Here is a 23,228-nt window from a genome sequence, read left to right as displayed (position 1 = left end):
CTAAGAAAAGGTATTTGAGAATTAATTTTATTGTCTTGGCATCTCAGAAAATATCTTTTATTTCATCATTCCTTTTTTGTGATTTTTTTATATGTATAATTCTAAGTTGAAAATAATTTTTCTCAGAATTTTGAATGCCTATTATGATTGTCTTCTGATTGGAAATCTAGTGTTTTCTCATACTTTTGTATGTGATCTATTTGTTTTCAATAGCTTAAAAATCATCTTTTGCCTGACCAGTGGTGGTGTAGTGCATAGAGTGTCAACCTGGAATGCTGAGGTCGCTGTTGTGAAATCCCAGGCTTGCCTAGTTAAGGCACATACAAGAAGAAACTATGAGTTGATGCTTCCCGTTCCTCTCCCCCTTCTCTCTCTCTCTGCTCTTTGCTTTCTGCTCTCTCTAAAAGTCAATAAATTAAAAAAGAAAAAGATTATCTTATATCCCATTTTGGAAATTTGAGAATGATTTGTCAAAGGTGGGTCTTGAAGTAGTGTTTGTAACTTGTGGATCTTAGGATAGTTCGTTTGTACTGTTAGTAGATTATTTTACTAATGAAAGTTTTCAGAGAAACACTACTTTGTTTCATTTTCCAATTTTAGGTGTGAATGATCAAATTGTACAGTTTGACAATCTTTTAAATCAAAAGGAATTTAAGCTGAGACAGAGATACCGTGACACATATGATGCTGTTTTATGGCTGAGGAGTAACAAGGACAAATTTAAGCAAGGAGTCTATGAACCCATAATGCTCACGGTAAAAAACTTTGTTTTTATTATTGTAATCATTATAGATACTTGTTTTAAGAATCCTTAGTCTTCAGAAAAATACAAAAAAAAATTAAAAAAAAAAAAGAATCCTTAGTCTTATATATACGCCTGGTTTTTTATTTTCAGACTTGTGGCAATTAGTATACTGTTGAATCCATACATGAGCTTTTTAAAGGGCCCTTGATCACTGCACTTGTGAACTTTTTCTAGAAAGAAGTATGAAAATGCCTGTCCTGTGGTGGTGCAGTGGATAAAGCGTTGACCTGGAACACTGAGGTCGCCAGTTCAAAACCCTGCACTTGTCTGGTCAAGGCACATATGGGAGTTGATGTGTCCTGCTCTCTCCCCCCCCCCCCCCGCCTCTAAAATGAATAAATAAAAAAATATATATTGATTAAGAATCATGTATAAAATTAGCTTTGTTAGCTGGTTCCTTCTGACAATGACTATTCTTAGGTTGGAGCAGACAATAGATTAAATGGTGCCAAAGAGGTAGGAAACTGCTTTAAATAAATACATATATTGGTAGACAAAATCACTTGCTACAAAGACAAAGCATTATGAGGCTTCTGAGAGTGAAACCAACAGGTTATTGGCCTCATAAATGTTTGATAATTCTTATTGATGGTCATGACTCATCAAGAATAGGGTATGCAAGCCTGACCAGGTGGTAGCATTGGACTGGGATGTGGAGCGCTCAGGTTCAAAACCATGAAGTTGCCAGCTTCAGTGTGGGCTCACTGGCTCAAAGCCCAAAGCCACTGTCTTGAGCCAAGGTCACTGGCTTGAGCAAGGGGTCACTCGCTCTGCTGTATTCCTCCCATTCCCAGCCCCGGTTGAGGCACATATGAGAAAGCAGTCTGAACAACTAAGATGCTGCAACAAAGAATTGATGCTTCTCATCTCTCTCCCTTCCTATCTGTCTGGCCATAAAAAGTAAAAACCACATTCTTTGGTAATGATATATTCTATATACATGTATAATATAAACTTAAAACTTAGCCAAAAATGACTTAAGGATTGTTTTTGCAAGATCATTTCTTATACTTTAGGAAAGAATGAAGTTATAGATCCTTGCAAGGGAATATCTGTTGTGGACCCAAGCATTATTGTTTTGATTAATTTGGTAAGGATTGCAAGAAAAAGAAAAGAAAAATATTGTGATCTTTAATATAATAATTACAATCAAATGTAATTGTTAAATTTTTATTAAAATGCCAAACTCAAATAATACTTTAGAACTTTATTAGATTTTTTATCTTCTTGTCACGTGATTTTTTTAATAAGTAGCCTATTGCTAAGTCAGATTATTAGCTCATGTATATTCTCATTTTAAAAATCTTTGGGATCAAAAGATATGTTTTTTACCCTTCCTGGAATAACCCTTACCTTTCCTAGCATGTCTTTCCAACTGTATTCTCATACACAGTATAGCCTTTAAGATTTAATTGAAATGCTGCCAGCTTTATAGGCAAATTAACTATATAATTTTTAAATTTTAGTCATTGAACATGTCAATTAGTGATGTTTTCTTGAGTTTGAGTTATTTCTAACGATTTTAATATAGAATTGGAGAAGTGTGCAACGATATTTTTACACAATTCGCAGAATGATGGGGCAAAATAAGAAAGCTTTCAAAGGTACTGTTTAGTTATGTAAATTGCTCTATCCTTATATTAGAATTCTATGCAGCCATTAAAAATGTTGCTGTAGGTCTTTTATATAAAAGGACATTTGTGACATGTTAATTAATTATTAAAAGGTTACAGGATCGGATATGTAGAAAGATTTTACTTTAAAAGTTGTGAAACAGGATGCTGTTGTTAACCACCAGATCATCTTGAAGTGCTATGTATACTTCCAATGTCTACCTGTCTTACTGTGACTGTGAAGATCTGGCTTTGGCAAACTTTAACAAATATTTTCTTCACCAATCTTATGAGAAGGAGCATGCTAAGAAATTATGAATCTGCAGAACCAGCAGGGTGGCCAGTCTCCCTTCAGGATATCAGGAAACCAGACCATGAATGCAATGCAGTATGCATTACACTTGGGGAAAAGTGTGAATCAGTCACTACTGGAAAGGAATGACTCCCTACTTGTGTTTTTACCTTGAGACTTAATTACCTAAATTAGCAAGTAAAATCCATCAAAGAATTGAATGACTGTAACCAGCTTATACAAAATGGGGGCTCCAGAATCACATGCTAGAGTATCTCAGACAAGTATAATCTGGGAGAAAATGATAATGAGAGCTATGTTTTAGGCCATTTATCATAGCTATAAAAAAAATTTTTTTTTTTGCTTTCTATGGTCATATTGGGATTACTTTGTTTACCCTTACTATAAGACATAGCAGATACCCACATTTTCTATCATTTGTATCATTCCTTCCAAATGTAATTTGGTAGCCCCCAAAATTGTTGAAACAAGACACTAAATGTTTATAGTTTTTATGTCCAGGTGATAGTATTTTATGTAATTTTCATTTTGTTTTGTTCACTTGTGTATCTTTATCCATTCTTCTACACTGATCAATATTCTATGATTTAAAATAGTAATATTTGTTAAGTTCACTGAGAGGACTTGCACAAGGCCAAGGGAAGTAAAACAATGGACTTTATTAGCGCATTTGGGTGCAGATGGACTGAGGCCGAAAAAGGCGTCAGCCTCAATAAGAAGGAGTGGGGGGGTGGTTACAGAGTTTGGAAGTTTCTGCTGCCATGCACATTGCTAGGGAGCTGGGAGAATTTCATCTGCTCTTCGGAATCTAGGTGGGTCAGTCTGTGATTAGTAAGTTGTTCCAGGAACACCTGAAAGGTGTTTACAACTGTTGAATCTCTCAGCCATGTTCATCCCTCTTGGTTTAAACTGTGGTCACTGTGATCTGCAGAGTCCTAGTGAAAATGGTAGTTAAGAGGGGCAAAATGGAGCTGCCTTTGTTCTATGTAACGATTGGCCAGCCATTATATAGCATTACATAGCAAGCATTACATAGCAAGCTCTGCACTACTTTTTTTATTGTACTAACTTTTTATTTTTTATTTTATTTTATTTTTTTATATGGTCTGGGGTGCAGGGTGACAGAGTCAGGCAGCAGGTAGAACACATGGGCACACTTTATCCTAGCAGTGAGACACCCCCAGTACCTGTCCACCTGTGCATCGGACACTTTTTTTTTTTGTATTTTTCCGAAGCTGGAAACGGGGAGAGAGAGACAGACTCCCGCATGCGCCCGACCGGGATCCACCCGGCACGCACACCAGGGGGCGACGCTCTGCCCCTCCGGGGCGTCGCTCTGTTGCGACCAGAGCCACTCTAGCGCCTGGGGCAGAGGCCAAGGAGCCATCCCCAGCGCCCGGGCCATCTTTGCTCCAGTGGAGTCTCGGCTACGGGAGGGGAAGAGAGAGACAGAGAGGAAGGAGAGGGGGAGGGGTGGAGAAGCAGATGGGCGCTTCTCCTGTGTGCCCTGGCCGGGAATCGAACCCGGGACCCCTTGCACGCCAGGCCGACGCTCTACCACTGAGCCAACTGGCCAGGGCCGTGTACTAACTTTTTAAATTCACATTTATTTCTATGAGGTATAGACTGATATACTCTACTTATTTAAAGAATGAAATAACTCAAATTTTTAGAGATTTTAGTAGTATTTGATTAAGGTCACACAGAATTTGAAGGGACGTCTGTCTGACCCCAGAGTCCTAGCTTTTAACTAGTAGGTAGCATTTTATTTCTATATAAATTATATATAATATTTATTCGTTTGTTATATATAAAATATAAATACCTTCTCTTTTATAAAGCATTCTTTTTTTTTTTTTTTTAAAGCTAATTTCCATTTGCTGGAGCTAATCTCTCTTCTTTAAATTTCCTAGATAGCATTTTTTATATACCTCTGTTTATGGAGATTTGTAATACTTTGCTTTCCAACATATCATTTGCGATAAATAATAGATTGTACTCTCCTTGAAACAGTTTTTCCTGCACTTTTTATCTTCAGTACCACCGAGTTTCAGCATATATAAAAGCCTAATTAATTAATATTTTAAAATAAGTTATATTTTTAGCTCTAGTGGTACAAACCTCAGGTTTCTCCTGAAGGTACTAATAATTAGAATTAATCCATAGCTAGTTTATTTTTTATTCATTTCATAAAGTTTTCCTCAGTTCTTTGTGTTTCTCTATGACTCAGTTATTGCCATGTATTGTATGAATTCCTCTTGAAGATTAAGAAGAAAAATGTTAAAAGTTTGGGGACAGATGAGAAATGTTTATACTTCTAGGTCACAGTCTAAGATTGTTTATGTATTGGATGTTTCTGGATAGTAAATTAGATTAAATAGATGTTGACCCTTCAGTACCAACTTTTTTGTTTTCCTTATTCTGTAATTAAATTTTATGTAATTAAATAAATCTAAGTTAAATATTACTTGTAGTGATCAGTTTGGGTTTCATGAAAATAACCTTTTGTTTTGTTTTGTTTAGATAAATATGAAAGATAATAAAAATGCCAAATATATTGAAAATCATATTCCATCAAATGACTTGAGAGCCTTTGTGTTTGAGAGTCAAGAAGATATGGAGGTTTTCCTCAAAGAGGCAAGTATAAACCAACATAATGTTTTGATTCACTTGGCAATTCTGGGGAATATAAAAATTCAAACTTGAGCAGAAAGTGAAAATAACTAATTTTACCAGCAGTAACTTTTGTGTAAGTCACTCAATTTTGTTAATTTCTGTTCCATCTATGCTATTATTGGGGAATGAATTTGTTTTATAAAAAAGAAAAACAGCCAATAATTCCCTCTGTACCATACTATTTTGAAATTATCATTTGGAATTAATATGAAGAGTAATTCTCTGTCATTGAAGAGATAGAAACATCATAATGATGGGCCTTTGATGTTGAACATCTTTATAATGTTTTTGTTTGTAATATAAATTAAACCAGTTGTTTTTTGGTTTTTTTTTTAATGAGAATCCTTTATATAACTAGAAAACATCGCTGACCAAAAATCTAAGCCATGGAAAGGCAGCATGCCTTAAGAGTTAAGAGCTTAGGCTGTACAATTAGGCTGCCAGGATTTGAATTCTGGCTTTGCTGCTAACTTGGGCAAGTTGCCTAAATGTTTTATGCCTCAGTTTCCTCACCTCTAAAATGGTGATAATACTGTCTACTTCAAAAGATTTTTATGAGGATCAAATCGGTTTATAAATGGAAAAGTATTTATGTAGTGCTTGTTAGCAATTGCATTTATTATGTGTATATTGTTATATATCTATGTAATATGTAGTGTATATTGTTAGCTTTGTATGCTATATGTATTGTCAGTAAGATTTCTTTTTTTTTTTGCATATGCCTTTTACTTCTTTAAAAGATTAGATTTAGAGCTCTGGTTGGATAGCTCAGTTGGTTGGAGCATCATCTTGAAGCACACAGGTTGTTGGTTTGATCCCTGGTCAGGGCACATACAGGAACAGAGCAGTATTCCTGTCTCTTTCTCTCTCTCCCTTCCTCTCTCACTAAAATCAACAAATAAAAATTTAAAAAAAAAAGAAAGAAAAAAGATTAGGTTTAGATTTTGTTTTGTTTAAACCTTTGCTAGTAAGTCTGAGTGAGGACAGGACCCTGAATCAGCTCAAGTGGGCTTCTGTTTCTCTGGTGCACAAGTTATTAGAAAGATTTCTTAATTTCTTTGGCTTTTACTATATTGTCATCCGTCTGGGTTGGGAGTTGGCAGGGAATATAAATATATAGTGACTGGATTAAAAAGGTTCAATGTATAAAATTATAAAATAGACTCTAAAAAGTTAAACATTGTATATTTTAGAACTAATTAAGCCTAACCAGTGAGTTACTGATCTGGTATCAGAACTCACTGAAGAAGTTGGTTGCGTGCGTTACAAGTCTGTGAGATATAGCACATTATGAAGAGAGATCACTCGGTGTTTGATGATTTCTGTTTTGTAGGCCAACTCTGCCTACACTGAGTACCATGCTTTACCTCAGAAACAGGTTTCCCCTGTGCTGAGGATTTGAACCATGTATTGGTAATGTGACATCATAAGTTCTTGAAAATTTGACCTTTGGGGTTTTTTTGTTTTTTTTTTTTTAAATTTACTTATATATATTTTTTGCTGTAATAATTAACTTTCCAAAGTGTCTCATCAGTAGGACCAGAGTTTTCTCTTGAATTTCAAATAAGCCCCCGCTGAGATCAGTAAACAAGACTACCACCGAGTTAAGAAAACTGAGAAGAAAACAAACAGATCAAGACTTCAAAGTGGCTCTTCTAGAAAAGCCAAATCCGACAGTATATTATGAACAACTGATGCCAACCCAAGAAGACATAGAAATAACACAACTGAAAGTTGGAGATAGACAGCACCAACCCTAGACTCGACCAGCTCTAGAAACAACACACCCAAACATACAGACATAATGGGAAGACAGAGAAGTGCAATCCAAATGAATCAACAAGACAATCTCCAGAAAATGAACTGAGTGATAAGGAAATAACCAAACTACTGGATGCAGAGTTTAAAATAAAGATTATTAGAATGCTGAAAGATCTTAGAACAATGGATAGACACAATGAACACATAAATAAAGAGATTACAAGCATCAAAAAGGACATTGAAATAATGAAGAACCAGTTGGAAATGACAAATACAATATTAGAAATGAAGACTACACTAGAAGCAATTAATAGCCGGCTGGATGAAGCAGAGGATTGAATCAGTGATTTAGAAGACAAGATAAACGAAAACACAGAAGTGGAGCAGTAAAAAGAAGAGGCTGAAAAAAATCTGAAAAAACTCTAAGAGAGCTCTGTGACAACCTAAAGAGAAACAACATCCACATCATATGGGTTCCTGATGAAGAAGAGAAAGAACAAGGGATAGAAACCTTGTTCAATGAAATAGCGGAAAACTTCCCTAAATTGATGCAGGAAAAAGTCACAAGTTCAAGAAGCACAGAGAACTCCATTAAAGAGAAACCCAAAGAAATTTACACCAAGACACATCATAATTAAAATTCCAAAGCTAAGAGATAAAGAGAAAATATTAAAAGCTGCTAGAGGAAAGAAGGCTATAACCTGCAAAGGATCCCCCATAAGGATGACATCCGACTTCTCAACAGAAACACTTTAGGCTAGAAGACAATGGCAAGAAATATTCAAAGTAATACAGAATAAGTGCCTACAACTGAGACTTTTTTATCTGGCAAGGCTATCGTTTAAAATTGAAGGAGAAATAAAAAGCTTCCCAGATTAAAAAAAAAAAACTCAAGGAATTCATTACAACCAAACCAATGCTGCAAGAAATGTTAAGGGCCTGTTGTAAACAGAACAAAAAGAGAAAAGAATATAGTGAAAGAGGAATAAAGCTTTAAAGAATAAAATGGCAGTAAACAACTACATATCAATAATAACCTTAAATGTAAATGATCCAGTCAAAAGGTTAGCTGCGTGGATAAGAAAACAGGACCCATACATATGCTGTCTACAAGAGACACACTTCAAAACAAAAAGTACACATAGACTGAAGGTAAAAGGATGGAAAAAATTATTTCATGCAAATGGAAATGAAAAAAAGGCTGGAGTAACAATACTTATATCAGACAAAATGGACTTTAAAACAAAGGCCATACTAAGAGATAAAGAAGGTCACTACATAATGATAAAGGGAGCAATCCAACTAGAAGATATAACCATTATAAATATCTACGCACCTAATATAGGAATACCTAAATATATAAAGGCAGACTTTGATGATATAAAGGGCGAGATCAACAGCAATACAATAATAGTAGGGGATTTTAGTACTCCACTAACATCACTAGAAAAATCCTCAAGAAAGAAAATTAAAGAAAAAGCAGCCTTAAAGGACACACTAGAATAGATCAACTGGATTTAATAGATACCTTCAGAACCTTTCACCCTAAAGCAGCAGAATATATATTCTTTTCAACTGCTCATGGTACATTCTCTAGGATAGACCACATGTTAGGGCACAGAGCAGTCTCAACAAATTAAAAAGATTGAAATCATATCAAGCATTTTCTCTGATCACAATGGCATGAAACTAGAAATCAACCAGAGTTTCCTCTTATGTGTATGACTTTTTAAGTTTTAAATTGTGAAATTTATTGTATGTAACCATCTCCTGTGGTTCTGTATATCAGTGAACATTTTCTAAACCATCCTCACAGTTTTTGCGATTTTGTATACTACTGTGTTCTATCATCACAATTTATAGTGCTAACTATACTATTATTTTAATATTTTTCTTTAAATTACTTATTAGTCAAAATGTTCTGAAGCGAGGTTAATACCTCTACCAATTTAGAAAAGAAATAATTTGCATAACAGTACGGATGATAATGCACACTTATAGTAAAACCTAGATCTGCACTGTTATGTACTGAAAGTAGAGAACATTTTTTTTTTTTTTAAATAGGGGAGATAATAAGGGGTTAAGGACATGCTGACAATATGTCCTTAACAGCAACTTTCTCCTTGGTATGATGGAAGTAATGAAAGGGAGTTGAAAAGGAAATTATTTTTTTTCATTTTGTAATTTAGTTTTACTTACTATAACCACTTAATCCATTTTACAAACTAAAATGAGCCTTACATGCTAGTGTCATCATCGATAGTTTGATTCATGCCAGTATTGTTTCATCAATATTGTTTAATTTATACCTTCATTCTATTTCTTTTAAATAATTTTTTATTTTGATATTACTTTAAACTTACAGAAAAGGTACAAGAATATATATGGAAATTCTTTGTATCTTTTACCCAGATTCACTAATTATTTACATTTTGCCCTATTTGTTTTGTTTCTCCGTTGCGAAGTATAGTTAGTTTTGCTATAACCCAATGTATACATTGCTAAAAGTCATCATGCTGTGCAAAATTGTACAATTGAAACCCCCTGGGTCTATTGGGGAAAATGATGGCACAGTTTTACACATTTTAAATTGTCAAGAAATATACAAATATAATAAATAAGGTACTTTGCTTTTAAAAAGACCTGAAGTTGGCTTGTGGAAGCAGGCATTGTAAGGGTTTGTTTGTGAATTATGTAGTGGGTCAATTAAAAGTGTTTATCTGAAATTGGGTGGAAAGTTGCAATACTAAATGTGGTTGGGTATGGCTCATAACGCATGTGGTAACCTGAAGTAGCTGGTAGTTGTTTGAGAGGACTTATACATGTGTCTGTATTTGTGCGCAAATTACATCTATTCCTACACAGCTCAGTTCAGTTGGGTGCAGTTTTCTGCATTAGAGAAAACCTCGCGTTTCTTGTAGATATAATTGCCCATAAGCAAATGTGAAAGTCATGTAATGCCTGGATTTGGTGCGGAACTGTATTTTTCTTTTTTATTCCACCCACAACTTGAAAGCTCATTTGGTTGAATGGCTTTAAATACTGGGACGTCCATTAACGTTATCTGATCCGCATATTCTTCTGGTGTGACCTTGAGAACATCAAACACCACGGCATCAAAGCTTTTCCTCAATTCAGAACCCTTGTCACTTAGAGTCAGAATTTTACAAAACTGTTTTCTCTTTGTAATTACGTGTGTAGAGATACTTTGACTATGTTTTATCCTGTTATTTGTGAATCTAGTAGGTTTAAGGATAGATGATTCTAAGTCATTCTATCTATATATATTAACAGCATTCTATGAGAAAGAGCTTTTTCTTTTTTTATTTACTTACTATGTCATAGATTCATACAATTTTATTTTATTATGGATTATAATTTATTACTATCATTATTTTAATGCTCATATTGTCCCAGATTTGGCCAGTGATACCTTCCTCAAGTTGATTCCTGTGATCTGTTGATATATTGCCATTATATTTTGAGCACTAGGTACTTTTTGAGAACAAGATGTTGACTCATCTTGAACTTAGTCTAGGCCTTTTTAAAAAAGTTTTTTTTAATTTTTTAAATTTTTTAATTTTTTATTTTTTTACAGGGACAGAGAGAGAGTCAGATAGAGGGATAGATATAGACAGACAGACAGGAACGGAGAGAGATGAGAAGCATCAATCATCAGTTTTTCGTTGCAACATCGTAGTTGTTCATTGATTGCTTTCCCATATGTGCCATGACCGTGGGCCTTCAGCAGACTGGGTAACCCCCCGCTCAAGCCAGTGACCTTAGGTCCATGCTAGTGAGCTTTTTGCTCAAGCCAGATGAGCTCATGCTCAAGCTGGCAACCCCGGGGTCTCGAACCTGGGTCCTTCCGCATCCCAGTCAGACGCTCTATCCACTGCGCCACTGCCTGGCCAGGCAGTCTAGGCCTTTTAATCAGTGATTTTCCTAAAGAACCCTTCCTTTCAGAAACCAAGTTCATTGCTGCTAGTGTCTTCACTTCTTCTAAGCCCTTCCTTGCAAATTCTTATTTCTATATTTCTATAGTTATCAAGAAAGCATTAGTGCACTATGAGTTTATACTGATATTTTCAATTATAATCTAACACAAGAGGGTACTTTCTAGTCTTTCTCCTTTGCGTGTTTGTAATTTACTTTTGTAGCAGTGAAAAACATAAGCCCTCCTTATCAATACACTTACTCATTTGTTCAAGTCTAGAATTCTGTGAAAGTAGTTTTAAGAATTGCTAATCTGTGCCACTATGATTCTTCAGTTTCACTGTTGTATCATGCCTTCATTAATTGTTTTGCCTTTTTCAGTGTATAATTCTTGGACATCATTTGTCTTATATGTTCTTAAATATTTTATGTTTTTTTGACAGTATTAAAAATGGATTTCTAAAATTCATTTTCCAGTTCATTGTTAGTGCATAGACATATAATTAATTTTTTTTTAACACTGATTGACCTTGTATCCTATTGAACTCTAGTATCTTTATAGATTCCATTGGACTGTCTGTGGATAAAGTCATATCTTTACAAATGGGTCTTTTTACTTGTTCTTTCTCTGTCTTTTCCTTTTTTAAAGTATATTCATTGGAGTTACATTATTCAAAAGCAGTGCATAAGTTTCAGATGTACAAATCTATATAATATATCATCTATATGTTGCACTTTGTGTGGTTGTGCTTACCACCAAAGTATAGTGTCCTTCATTCACCAGGTGTTTCACCCTCTACCCTCTTCATCCTCCTTTAATCCTTTTCCCCTCTGGTAACCACCATACTGTTGTCTTTATCAGTGAATTTGTTTTGTGTGTTCACTCATTTCTTTCTGTTTTATATCCCACATATGAGTGAAATCATATGGTTCTTGTCTTTTTCCTTCTGACTTACTTCATTTAGCATGATACTCAGAATTCATCCATGTTGTCATAAATAGCAGTATTTTGTTATTTCTTTATAGCTGAATAGTATTCCATTATTTATATGTGCCATCTCTTCTTTATCCATTTATCTATTGAAGGACACTTAGGTTTCCATTGTCTTGGCTCTTGTGAATAATGCTTCAGTACACATTGGGGTACATGTATATATTTATAAGTGTTTTCAAATTAGATACCCAGAAGAAAGATTGCTGGGGTCATATGGTAGTTCTATTGTTAATTTTTTGAGGAACCACCATACTGTTTGCTGTCTTCTGTAAAGACTGCACCAATTTACATTACCACCAACATTGTATCAGGATTCTCTTTTCTTCACATCTTCTCCAACACTTTTTATTTTTTATTTCTTATCTTGATAGTAGCCCTTCTAACAGGTGTGAGGTAGTATCTCATTATAGTTTTAATTTGCATTTCCCTTATAACTGTTAAGGTTGAGCATCATTTCATATACCTCTTGGCCATCAATCTGTATTCTTGGGAAAAGTGTCTGTTTGGGTCCTCTGCCTGTTTTTTAATAGGATTGTTTTTAGTTGTTGAGTTGGACAAGTTCTTTATAAATTTTGGACATTACCCCCTTACTGGAGGTATCATTTGAAAATATTTTCTCATTTAATTGGTTGGCTTTTCATTTTAATGGTTTCTTTTGCTGTTTAGAAGCTTTTTAGTTTGAGGTAATCCTGTTCATTTATTTTTGCTCTTCTGCTTTTGGGATCAAATTTACAAAAACCCCTGTAAGATCAAAAAGTTTGTAAGGTTAGAGCTTCTGTTTTCTTTGTATTTTATATTTTCAGGGTTTACGTTCAAGTTTATAATCCATTTTAGATAAATTAGACTGCTGTTACCATACACAAAAATTTATGCTTTTGCATGTGGTGTTCTCATTTTCCCAGCACCATTTATTGAAGAGGCTTTCCTTTCTCTGTTGTATGTTTTTGGCTCCTTTGTCAAAAATTATTTACTCATATATGTATGGGTTTATTTCTGGGCTCTGGATTCTCTTTCATTGGTCTGTGTCTAATTTTTTTTTTGTCAATACCGTACTGTTTTGATTGTTCCACCTTTCCACCTTTGTAGTATAAATTTGAGGTCAGGGAGTGTGATGCCTCTGGATTTGTTCTTTTTTTCCTCAGGATTGCTTTGGCTCTTTGGTGTCTTTTGTGTTCCAACTTTGAGGATTTTTTGTTTTATTTCTTTGAAAAATGCCATTGGAGTTTTATGGAGTTTACATTCAATCTGTATATCGCTTTAGGTAATATGGCCATTTAACTATGTTCTTCCAGTACGTGAACATAAAATATCTTTCCATTTCTTTGTGTCCTCTTCAATTTCTCTCAACAGTGTCTTAAACACTGCTCACAAAAATTAGGGGATATTTAAAAATGAATATGAAGTGATAAAATATCCCCTAATTTTTGTGAGCAGTGTAGTTTTTCAGTGTATAGGTTGCACTTCCTTTCTTAAATTTAGTCCTATTTTATCTTTTTTTGTATTTTTCTGAAGTGAGAAGTGGAAAGGCAGAGAGACAGACTACTGCATGCACACCTGGCAAGTCCACTAGGGGGCGATGCTCTGCCCATTGGGGGCTTTGTTCCAGTGGAGCCTTGGCTACAGGAGGGGAAGAGAGAGATAGAGAGGAAGGAGAGGGGGAGGGGTGGAGAAGCAGATGGGCGCTTCTCCTGTGTGCCCTGACCAGGAATTGAACCTGGGACTTCCACACAGCAAGCCAACACTGAGCCAATCAGCCAGGCCTCTATTGTATCCTTTTTTATTGCGAGTACAAATGTGATTCTTTTCTTCAGTTCTTTTTCTGATGTTTCATTGGTAATTATTAGGAATGTAAGAGATTTTTGTACATTGGTTTTGTAACCCAAACTTTATAGTGCTTCCTATTGTTTCTAAAAGTCTTATTGGTAGAATCCTTAGGGTTTTCTATATAAAGAATCATGTCATCTGCAAATACTGATAGTTTTCTTCTTCATTCCCAATTTAGATTCCTTTTATTTCTGTCTCTTGTCTGATTGCTCTGGCTAGAAGTTTTAGATATCAGTGGTGAGAGTAGGCATCCTTATTTTGTTCCTGATCTTAGAGGAAAAGCTTTCAGTTTTTCACTATTGAGTATGATATTAGCTGAGGATTTGTCAGATATGGCCTTTATTATATTTGTGGTACTTTCCTTCTATATACATTTTATTAAAACAGTTTCTTCATTTTTTTATTGATTTTAGAGAGGATGGAAGAGTAAGAGAAATATCAATTTGTTGTTCCACTGATTTATGCATTCATTGGTTGATTATTGTGTGACTAAGGAATCGAACGTGCAAACTTGGCTTATTGGGAGGATGCTCTAACCCAGTGGTCCCCAACCCCTCGGGCCGCTGACCAGTACCGGTTCATGGGCCATTTGGTACTGGTCCGCAGAGAAAGAATAAATAACTTACATTATTTCCGTTTTATTTATATTTAAGTCTGAACGATGTTTTATTTTTAAAAAACGACCAGATTCCCTCTGTTACATCCATCTAAGACTCACTCTTGACGCTTTGTCTTGGTCACTTGATACATTTATCTATCCCACCCTAAAGGCCAGTCTGTGAAAATATTTTCTGACATTAAACCAGTCCGTGGCCCAAAAAAGGTTCGGGACCACTGCTCTAACCAACTGAACTAACTGGCCATTTTGAGTGCTTTAATCACAAATGGATGTTGTATCTTGTCAGATGCTTTCTCTGTATCTACTTATAAGCATATGATTTTTATCTTTTCTTTGTTAATGAGATGTATCACATTGATTTGAGTATGTTGAATTATTCTTTCATTGCTGGAATGAGCCCCACTTGATTGTGATGTGTTATCTTTTTAATGTATTCTTGACTGGATTTGCTAGTATTTTCTTGAGGATTTTTGCCTCTGTTCATCAGTACTAGCTGGTAATTTTTATTTTTTGTCCGTTTTCCTTGCCTGTTTTGTTATCAGAGTGATGTTTACCTCATAAAATGAGTTAGGAAGTAGTCCGTCCTCAATTTTTTTGGAAAAGTTTGAGAAGGACAGTGTCAAATAAATTTGTAAAATATTTTTATGTTTGCTCACTTATAGTTTGCATTGGGGGCTGGGCAGCGCCAGGTATACTTTTTTTTTTTATTCATTTTTAGAGAGGAGAGAGAGAGAGACAGAGGAGAGAGAGACAGAGGAGAGAGAGACAGAGTGAGAAGGGGGGAGGAGCTGGAAGCATCAACTCCCGTATATGCCTTGACCAGGCAAGCCCAGGGTTTCAAACCAGCGACCTCAGCATTTCCAGGTCGACACTTTATCCACTGCGCCACCACAGGTCAGGCTGCGCCAGGTATACTTGGTCTGTGAAATTGCACATTACCTTCTTGCTTGGGAAGGGCCATTGTTTTACTAATGTGTGCTGGAGGAGAGGTTTTCATGCCAGAAAGTTCTGAAAAAAGAAGAGAAGAAGTAGAAGAGAGAAAGAAGCCATGTTTGTAGAGTGAGAGCAGAGTCTTGAAGAAGAAGCCAGTTTGTGCAGAGAGGAGAAGTGGTACAGATGGGGAACCAGAGCTGAGGGGCTTTTGTGAGCTCCATTGAGACTGGTGGGGCCTTTGATTCTAGGAGAAACCGGAGAAGATTCTCCTGGTTGTGGAACCGGAGAATGTGTCAGTGGCTTTGGGAGGCCTGAATGAAAGGGAAGTGTTTTCCCTCTGTGTGTTGCTTGTCGGCTGGTGCTAGACTTTAATAAAGGAATGGCCCACTATTCTTTGGCTTCCCTTTTCTTTACTGTCTGTCCAAATTCAATGAGAACCTGAACCTGCATTACCACGACAGCCCCAACTACTGGCCGTACAGACAGGTATTAAATCATCTTTGAATGTTTGGTATCAATAGAAATTGCCAGTGTAGCCATCTGGTGGAATTCTTTTACTATTTATTGTGCTTCACTACTTCTTTTTTGTGCTTTACTGCATTGTCCTCAGGACAACAGTAAATAGACATAGCAAGATTAAACATCCATGCTTGTTCCCAGACTTAGAGGGAAAGCACTCAGTACTTTACCATTAAGTATTGTGTCTGCTGTATATTGATTGTAGATGCCCTCATCAAGTTGAAGTTTCTTTCTGTTCCTAGTTTGTTAAGACTTTTTATCATGAATGGTTATTGAATGTTGTTGAGTGTATTTTCTACCTTTGTTGAGATGATCATATAGCTTTTGTACTTTATTCTATTAATACAATACATTAGATGTAGCATTCAAAAATCAACCAATCTCATGTTCCTGGGATAAAATACTTGGTCATGTATACTGTTCTTATACTGGTGTATTTCAGTTTTGTTAAGGATTTGTGCATGTAAGTTCAGGGATATTTTGATGTTTTCGTCAGGTTTTGCTATTAAGTTATGCTGGTATTATAAAAAGACATGGGAAATGTCCCTTACTCCTGTTTTTTGAAAGTCTAGTATTTTGCTTCCTTAACTGTTTTATAGATTTTATCAGTGAAAATAGTCAAAGAACGCACTCTTTTTATAAGAACACATAATTACAATATAAAAACACATAACTACAATATCAAATTACATTAAAAAATTTTTTATTTTAAAAAGCACAGAATTGTCAGTGTTCACATTTCTGATTATCTTATGAACACCAGTAGGAATATGGCAACTTTAAAAATCATTTTGACTGAGAGTAGATGATAATTGAAATAATACATTCTTTTCCTTATATTTAGGTTCGTGACAATAAAAAATTAAGAGTAAATGCTGTTATTGCTCCCAGGAGTTCATATGCAGAGAAAGCACCTTCACGACCTCTCAGTGAACTAAAGTAAGTCTTAAAAATACTATTAGAACTAACCTGTTACCTTTTAAATATTTAGTAATCATTTACCTCTTTAACATATTTCAGTTCTCTTTTTGTCACATAAATTTGTTTGTTACAGGCTCTGTTACTTCCTTTTAGGGTCTCTACTTAAGTCTAAAGGAAAATGTAGGACCAGGGCCAAAGAACAGACTGTAGCAGAGTTAGTATGTGATGGTGATGTTTTAAATAATCAGAGTGATATTGGACTATTTAATTAAAAAACAAGCACAGTTGGTTAGTTATTGGGAAAATAAAATGATAAACCATCACTTAGTAAGCAAAAATAATTTCCAGAAGGAGTAAATGGAAAAACTGCCATTATAAAATAGGTATAAGTAGCCTGACCAGGCAGTGGCGCAATGGATAGAGCATCAGACTGGGACGTAGAGGACCCAGGTTCAAACCCCAAGGTTGCCAGCTTAAGCGCAGGCTCATCTGGTTTGAGCAAGGCTCACCAGCTTGAGCCCAAGGTCGCTGGCTTGAGCAAGGGGTCACTTGGTCTGCTGTAGCCCTCTGGTCACGCACATATGAGAAAGCAATCAATGAACAACTAAGGTGCCGCAATGAAGAATTAATGCTTCTCATCTCACTCCCTTCCTGTCTGTCTCTCACTATCTATCCCTCTCTCTGTCTCTGTCACCAAATAAATAAAATAAAATAGCTATAAGTATGTATCTTTTTTTTTCTTTTCCAAGTTTAAAGAGGGAAGATAGACTCCGGCATGTGCCCCTACTGGGATCCACCCAGCAACTCCCATCTGAGGCCGATGCTCTGCCCATTTGGGGCCATGCTTGTGACCAAGCTATTTTTAAGCACCTGAGGCAGAGGCTCCATGGAGCCATCCTCAGCACTGTGCCCGAACCAATCAAGCCATGGCTGTAGGAGAGGAAGGAAGAGAGAAAAAAAGAGAGTGAAGGGAAAGTGTGGAGTAGCAGATGGTCACTTCTCCTGTGTGCCTTGGCTGGAATCGAGCCCAGGACATCCACACACCACGCCAATGACTTCCACTGAGCCAACCAGCCAGGGCCAAGTAAAATCTTAAATCTGGATATAAGTAGACATTCTTAATATGTATAAAAGCAGTGGAAGAAGCAACAAAAGAACAGATTAATAATTTGTTTGTAATCATAAATATAATATATTAAACCGTGGCAAAGAAATCTCAATATTTATCTTAAGTGATTTTAAAATGTTCAAATAAAAGCTTTTCTTATTTTATTTTTTGTTTATTGGCCACTTGTCAAATATCAAACTTTTTTTAAATGATATTTTAAGAAGAAAACTCTAATAGATGCTTTTCCTTTCAGACAATATGGGTTTTTCTCTTACTTGCGAGAATTATTTGATGCACCTGCTCCTGTCATGAGTTACCTCTGCAGCCAGTATCATATTCATGAAGTTCCGGTAGGAACTGAAAGGACAAGAGAAAGAATTGAATGGGTAAGAAAGTACTAAATCAGTGGTTTTGTTAAAAGTTCTTAAGTGTCAAGTCAAGGAAAAGTTGTAAGAAATTGAAAGAAGCATATCATTCTGTTGTTTTTAGCCACACAAATTATCTTTGTATTTTATATCTTTAACATAAAACAGTGACTGTTGACCAATACTTTATGACAGGAGTGATGTGGAGTTACCTACAGTAAATAAGTACTTAATTCCTGTAGGGTAATTGAATAGGTTAAAACCTGAAAGAAAATACTTTGGAACTCTTACCTGATTCCTGCCTTGCTGGATAAACTTAATATTATATTAATGATTGAATTATTTAAATTCCTATATTCTAGATTATCTCTCAGACAAATTATATTTTAGGATGGTAGGCTGCAATATAGAAATACAGTGTGTCTATAAAGTCATGGTACACTTTTGACCGGTCACAGGAAAGCAACAAAAGACGATAGAAATGTGAAATCTGCACCAAATCAAAGGAAAACTCTCCCAGTTTCATACCTATTCAGTGCAGTTCTATGTGGGCTCACGCACAGATTTTTTAGGGCTCCTTAGGTAGCTATCCCTTATAGCCTCTACTGACTCATCATTGACTGATGGCCTACCAGAACGGGGTTTCTCCACCACACTGCTGGTTTCTGAGTAATGTTATTTTTATGTGGTGGCGCTTCGTAATAAACGCGCCGATGTTCACGTTGCACTTTGGTCATGGATTTGAATTTAGTGAGCCACAGAACACACTGAACTTTTCCTCTGTACCGTCCACATCTCAACTGGCATGGCCATGGGCTGCTCCGCTGTATACACGGTGTTATGCCATCATCTGCGCATGCGCACATACTGCCACATCATCCTACAGAAACTGGGAGGGTTTTCCTTTTATTTGGTGCAGATTTCACATTTCTATCTTCTTTTGTTGCTTTCCTGAGACTGGTCAAAAGTGCACCATGACTTTACGGACACACTGTATATTGGTAAAACCTCACCTTCTTAAAGCTTCCGTTTAAAATTACCTCATAAAATAAAGAGCACCCTTAACAGGATCTCATTTTCCTGGCTTACTATAGCTATTTAAACTGTTTTTAGAGAAACTAATTGGAATTTATTTATTTTTAATTAAATTTAATCTGGTGACATTGGTTAATAAGCTCAGATAGGTTTCAAGGGCCTCTCAGCTCCTATATTCTGCTAATATTGCTTAGAATTTTCTTCTTAGAAGTAATTTCCAAGATTCCAAACCACATTTGTTGTTTTTATCACAGGAAGAAGCAGGGAAGAAATCTCTTCTAAAAACAGGTTTTTCCAGAACACCAAGTTGCCATATTAATACCACTTTCAAGCATCTAGGACTCACTACAGACCTTACTTCTATTTACAATATTGAGTTTATTAGAAAATGTGTTTAAAATTTTTAACATCTAGTTTACAATTACCACAGTATACCTCTCTTTGGTCTTAATTTATTTAGAAGAAAGGACAAGACCATGTTTATAGACCAAACCAATTTCTGTCATTATTTTAGAGATAGCTAGAGCTACTTGAAGTAAAGGTAGTAGGAATTCTTTGCCGTTGTAAAACACTAGAGAAAATTTGGTAAGGGCTTTCTTAGTTTTACTTTGGAGCAGAAAAGAATAATTGCTGCACTTGGAAAATTCTTTTACTTTCTGAACAGTGCTAAGTTGAGTTATTTTTATGTTCTTTTATTTTTTAACTTTTTAAGTCATTTAGCTTTAATCCTACTGTTTTTACTAGAGAAATGGCACTGGAATTCAAATAATTTACATTAAAAGTAAATTCATTTTTATTTTATTTTTTTGTGTGACAGAGACGGCGAGAGTGACAGATAGGGACAGACAGGCAGGAAGGGAGAGAGATGAGAAGCATCAATTCTTTGTTGCAGCTTCTTAGTTGTTCACTGATTGCTTTCTCATATGTGCCTTGACTGGGGACTGCAGCAGAGCGAGTGACCCCTTGCTCAAGTCAGTGACCTTGGCTCAAGCCAGCGACTTTTGGGCTCAAGCCAGTGATCATGGGGTCATGTCTATGGCCCCATGCTCAAGCCGGTGACCTCGGGGTTTTGAACCCGGGTCCTCTGTGTCCCAGTCTGACACTCTATCCACTGTGCCACTGCCTGGTTAGGCTAAAAGTAAAATTAATTTTTATGTTCTCTTTCATCTTTTTTTCAAAAATTTTTTATTAACCTTAACCTCTGGTTTTATATAGGTGATGTTTTTTAAAATCCTTGGACACATTGAATGATTCTTATTCTTTATTGTGTTAGTGTCCAACTCTGCTGTATTGTATATAAATACTTATAAATTTTGATGAGAGGCTTCTCAGACAGTAAAGCCAAGTTAGGCAGTATTTTTTAGATGCTTGGTAAAGCCCCTGACATTATCTTGGCTATCTTTCAGAAGATAAAAACCTTCGTTGAAGAAATGTCCTGTCTTTATATCTGCAATCCTGTTTCATGTCTTGACAATGACAATGACAGCTATATTCTTTTCTTAGATTAAAAATACATTTTGGTGTAAGTTTTGCTTTATTATTGAATCCTAATATTTTTGGTTCTCTAACAGTGAACCAAAGTATAACTTACTTATGGAATTGTTCTCTCATTAATTTGTAGACTCTCCTTTGGTGAAATTGTTCACTAGTGCTCTTGATTCCGTTTTGGTGCGAATGCCTTTCCCTTACCATCTCTGTCAGTTCAAATCCCTTTTAAAACTTCTTTTCATGAAACTTGGGCAACCTCTTCTAGGCTTTCTCTTAGTTCCAAACCATTCAGCATTTAGGGCTGCCAGTTGATAAAACTTGGACTACAAACTTCTGGAGAGAAACAAGCCATAAGAGTATTGGTAATCTTTAGAGATGGGGTGGGGGGGACTGCATCACAGCAGCTTATTTTTGTTAGCTCTATTTCGGTATATTTATAATGTTATGGTGTTTAGAATGTACTTTATGAAATTCCTTGTATAAGTTCTTGAGAGAAGGATTTTCCCCAAAGTGCAAAACATGTCTCTGAAACTTGTAAAATATTTCCATTAAGTATTTGCTCAAATATACAGAAACTGAATAGAAGATTTTATATATTTGAACAGTATAACTGAGGGAAAAGGAGAGTAAATGAATTACCTGCAATAATACAGTTCAGTATAATGCACACCTGGGTCCTAGTATCTTTTCTGTGGTTACATCAAAGCTCCAGAAGTACACTTAGTTGGGAGAGATGATACAGTGAAGTAGGATATAGCTAACTTTGCTAGTTGTTTTGGTTTTCTCCTAATTTCCTTGGTGTTATCTAAAATAATACACTGAAATGTATCAACCACCTTTTTAGAGCTATTGTTGGATAACTTTTTAAAAAACAAACATATGTCTACTATAGTTTGATCTTCTAAAATTCACTTGGTTTGTGTTTTTAATTCTTTAGTTCTTTTAACTATATCATAATTATTAGATGTGCACTTACACTTATTTTACATTGTAGGTAATACAAGAAACCCGATTAAGACAAATGTATACAGCAGAAGAAAAGTATGTGGTGAAAACTTCTTTTTATTCAAATAAAGTTATTTCTAGTAACACATCCCTAAAAGTAGCCCAGTTTCTCACAGTCACTGTGGACCTAGAGCAAAGAAGACACTTAGAAGAACATCTAAAGGTTGGTTATTTTGATTTATTTATTAGAAGAAAAATATTAACTGGATTTATAATACTTTCAAGTAGGACTTTTAAAAATATATTAACAATTTTGAATATCCATAGGAAATTAATAGAAAATTACAAGCAGTGGACTCAGGGTTGATTGCATTACGTGAGACAAACAAACAACTAGAACACAAAGATAATGAACTTAGACAAAAGAAGAAGGAGCTCCTTGAGAGAAAAGCCAAGAAAAGACAACTGGAACAGAAAATTAGTTCCAAACTGGGAAGGTATTTTGCATTCAGTTTTGTGGGGTTTGGGCTAGGGCACAAATCAGTATGGGGATATTATTAGTTTTCCCTGGAGTAATACCATAATTCCCGCAAGCACATTTTATAATAATTTCTCTTTCAAATTTTAATCCTACTACCAGGGAAAGTGAACATTGGCTTCTGAACTCAAGAATGTACTGTGTACCATGTCATAGCTCAAATCTTTTTGTTGTTGTTGTTGTTTATTTTAGTGAGAGGAGGAGAGGCAGAGAGACAGATTCCTTCTTGCATCCCAGTTGGGATCCACCTGACAAGCCCACTATGGGACAATATTCTGCCCATTTGGGGCTGTTGCTCCATTGCTCAGCAACTGAGCCATTTTTTTTAGTGCCTAAGATGGAGGCCACAGAGCCATCCTCAGTATCCAAGGCCAGCTCGCTGGAACCAATCCAGCCATGGCTGCGGGAGAAGAATAGGGGTGGGAGGGGTGGAGAAGCAGATGGTTGCTTCTCCTGTGTGCCCTGACCAAGGAATCCAACCTGGGACATCCACATGCTGGGCTGACTGGCCAGGGCCTGTTCTTTTATGCTTGCCTGTAGAATAAATATGCTTATAATAATGACCTATTCAGCTTTTCATAATAAATGACAACTGATTGTCTTGAGTAAGGTATAAGTATACCTTATTAGTAATAAGACCTAACATTGTATGTGTTTCTAAACACATTTATAAACTGAATCATATTTGAGATGCATTAAGAAAATTTGTTCATTTTTTTTGTTTTGTTTTTTAGAACAAACAAGTATCATTAACTTTTATTTTAAAAGTTAATAAAAAGGTAATAAACATACCTGGTTGTTTAAGGCAAAATGTATTACTTTAGTTTAATAGTGT

At 35.6% G+C, this 23,228-nt stretch overlaps 1 protein-coding gene across 2 annotated transcripts in view; it reads left to right on the top strand.

Annotated features, from left to right (window-relative positions):
* Positions 1-23,228, top strand: part of SMC5 (structural maintenance of chromosomes 5) — a 98,089-nt gene that overhangs the window by 48,262 nt on the left and 26,599 nt on the right. For both annotated transcript variants that reach the window (XM_066368009.1, XM_066368008.1), the window contains exons 10-15: positions 601-755; positions 5,255-5,368; positions 16,838-16,932; positions 18,276-18,408; positions 21,905-22,078; positions 22,183-22,352. In XM_066368009.1, coding sequence (XP_066224106.1) covers positions 601-755; positions 5,255-5,368; positions 16,838-16,932; positions 18,276-18,408; positions 21,905-22,078; positions 22,183-22,352 — 841 coding nt within the window. The remainder of the gene's footprint in view (positions 1-600; positions 756-5,254; positions 5,369-16,837; positions 16,933-18,275; positions 18,409-21,904; positions 22,079-22,182; positions 22,353-23,228) is intronic.

This window comes from Saccopteryx leptura, chromosome 2 (genome assembly GCF_036850995.1).
Source record: "Saccopteryx leptura isolate mSacLep1 chromosome 2, mSacLep1_pri_phased_curated, whole genome shotgun sequence".
In the NCBI taxonomy this organism is placed as follows: domain Eukaryota; kingdom Metazoa; phylum Chordata; class Mammalia; order Chiroptera; family Emballonuridae; genus Saccopteryx; species Saccopteryx leptura.
The sequence above is the reverse complement of the archived record's forward strand: the minus strand, read 5'-3'. Positions and strand labels throughout refer to the sequence as shown.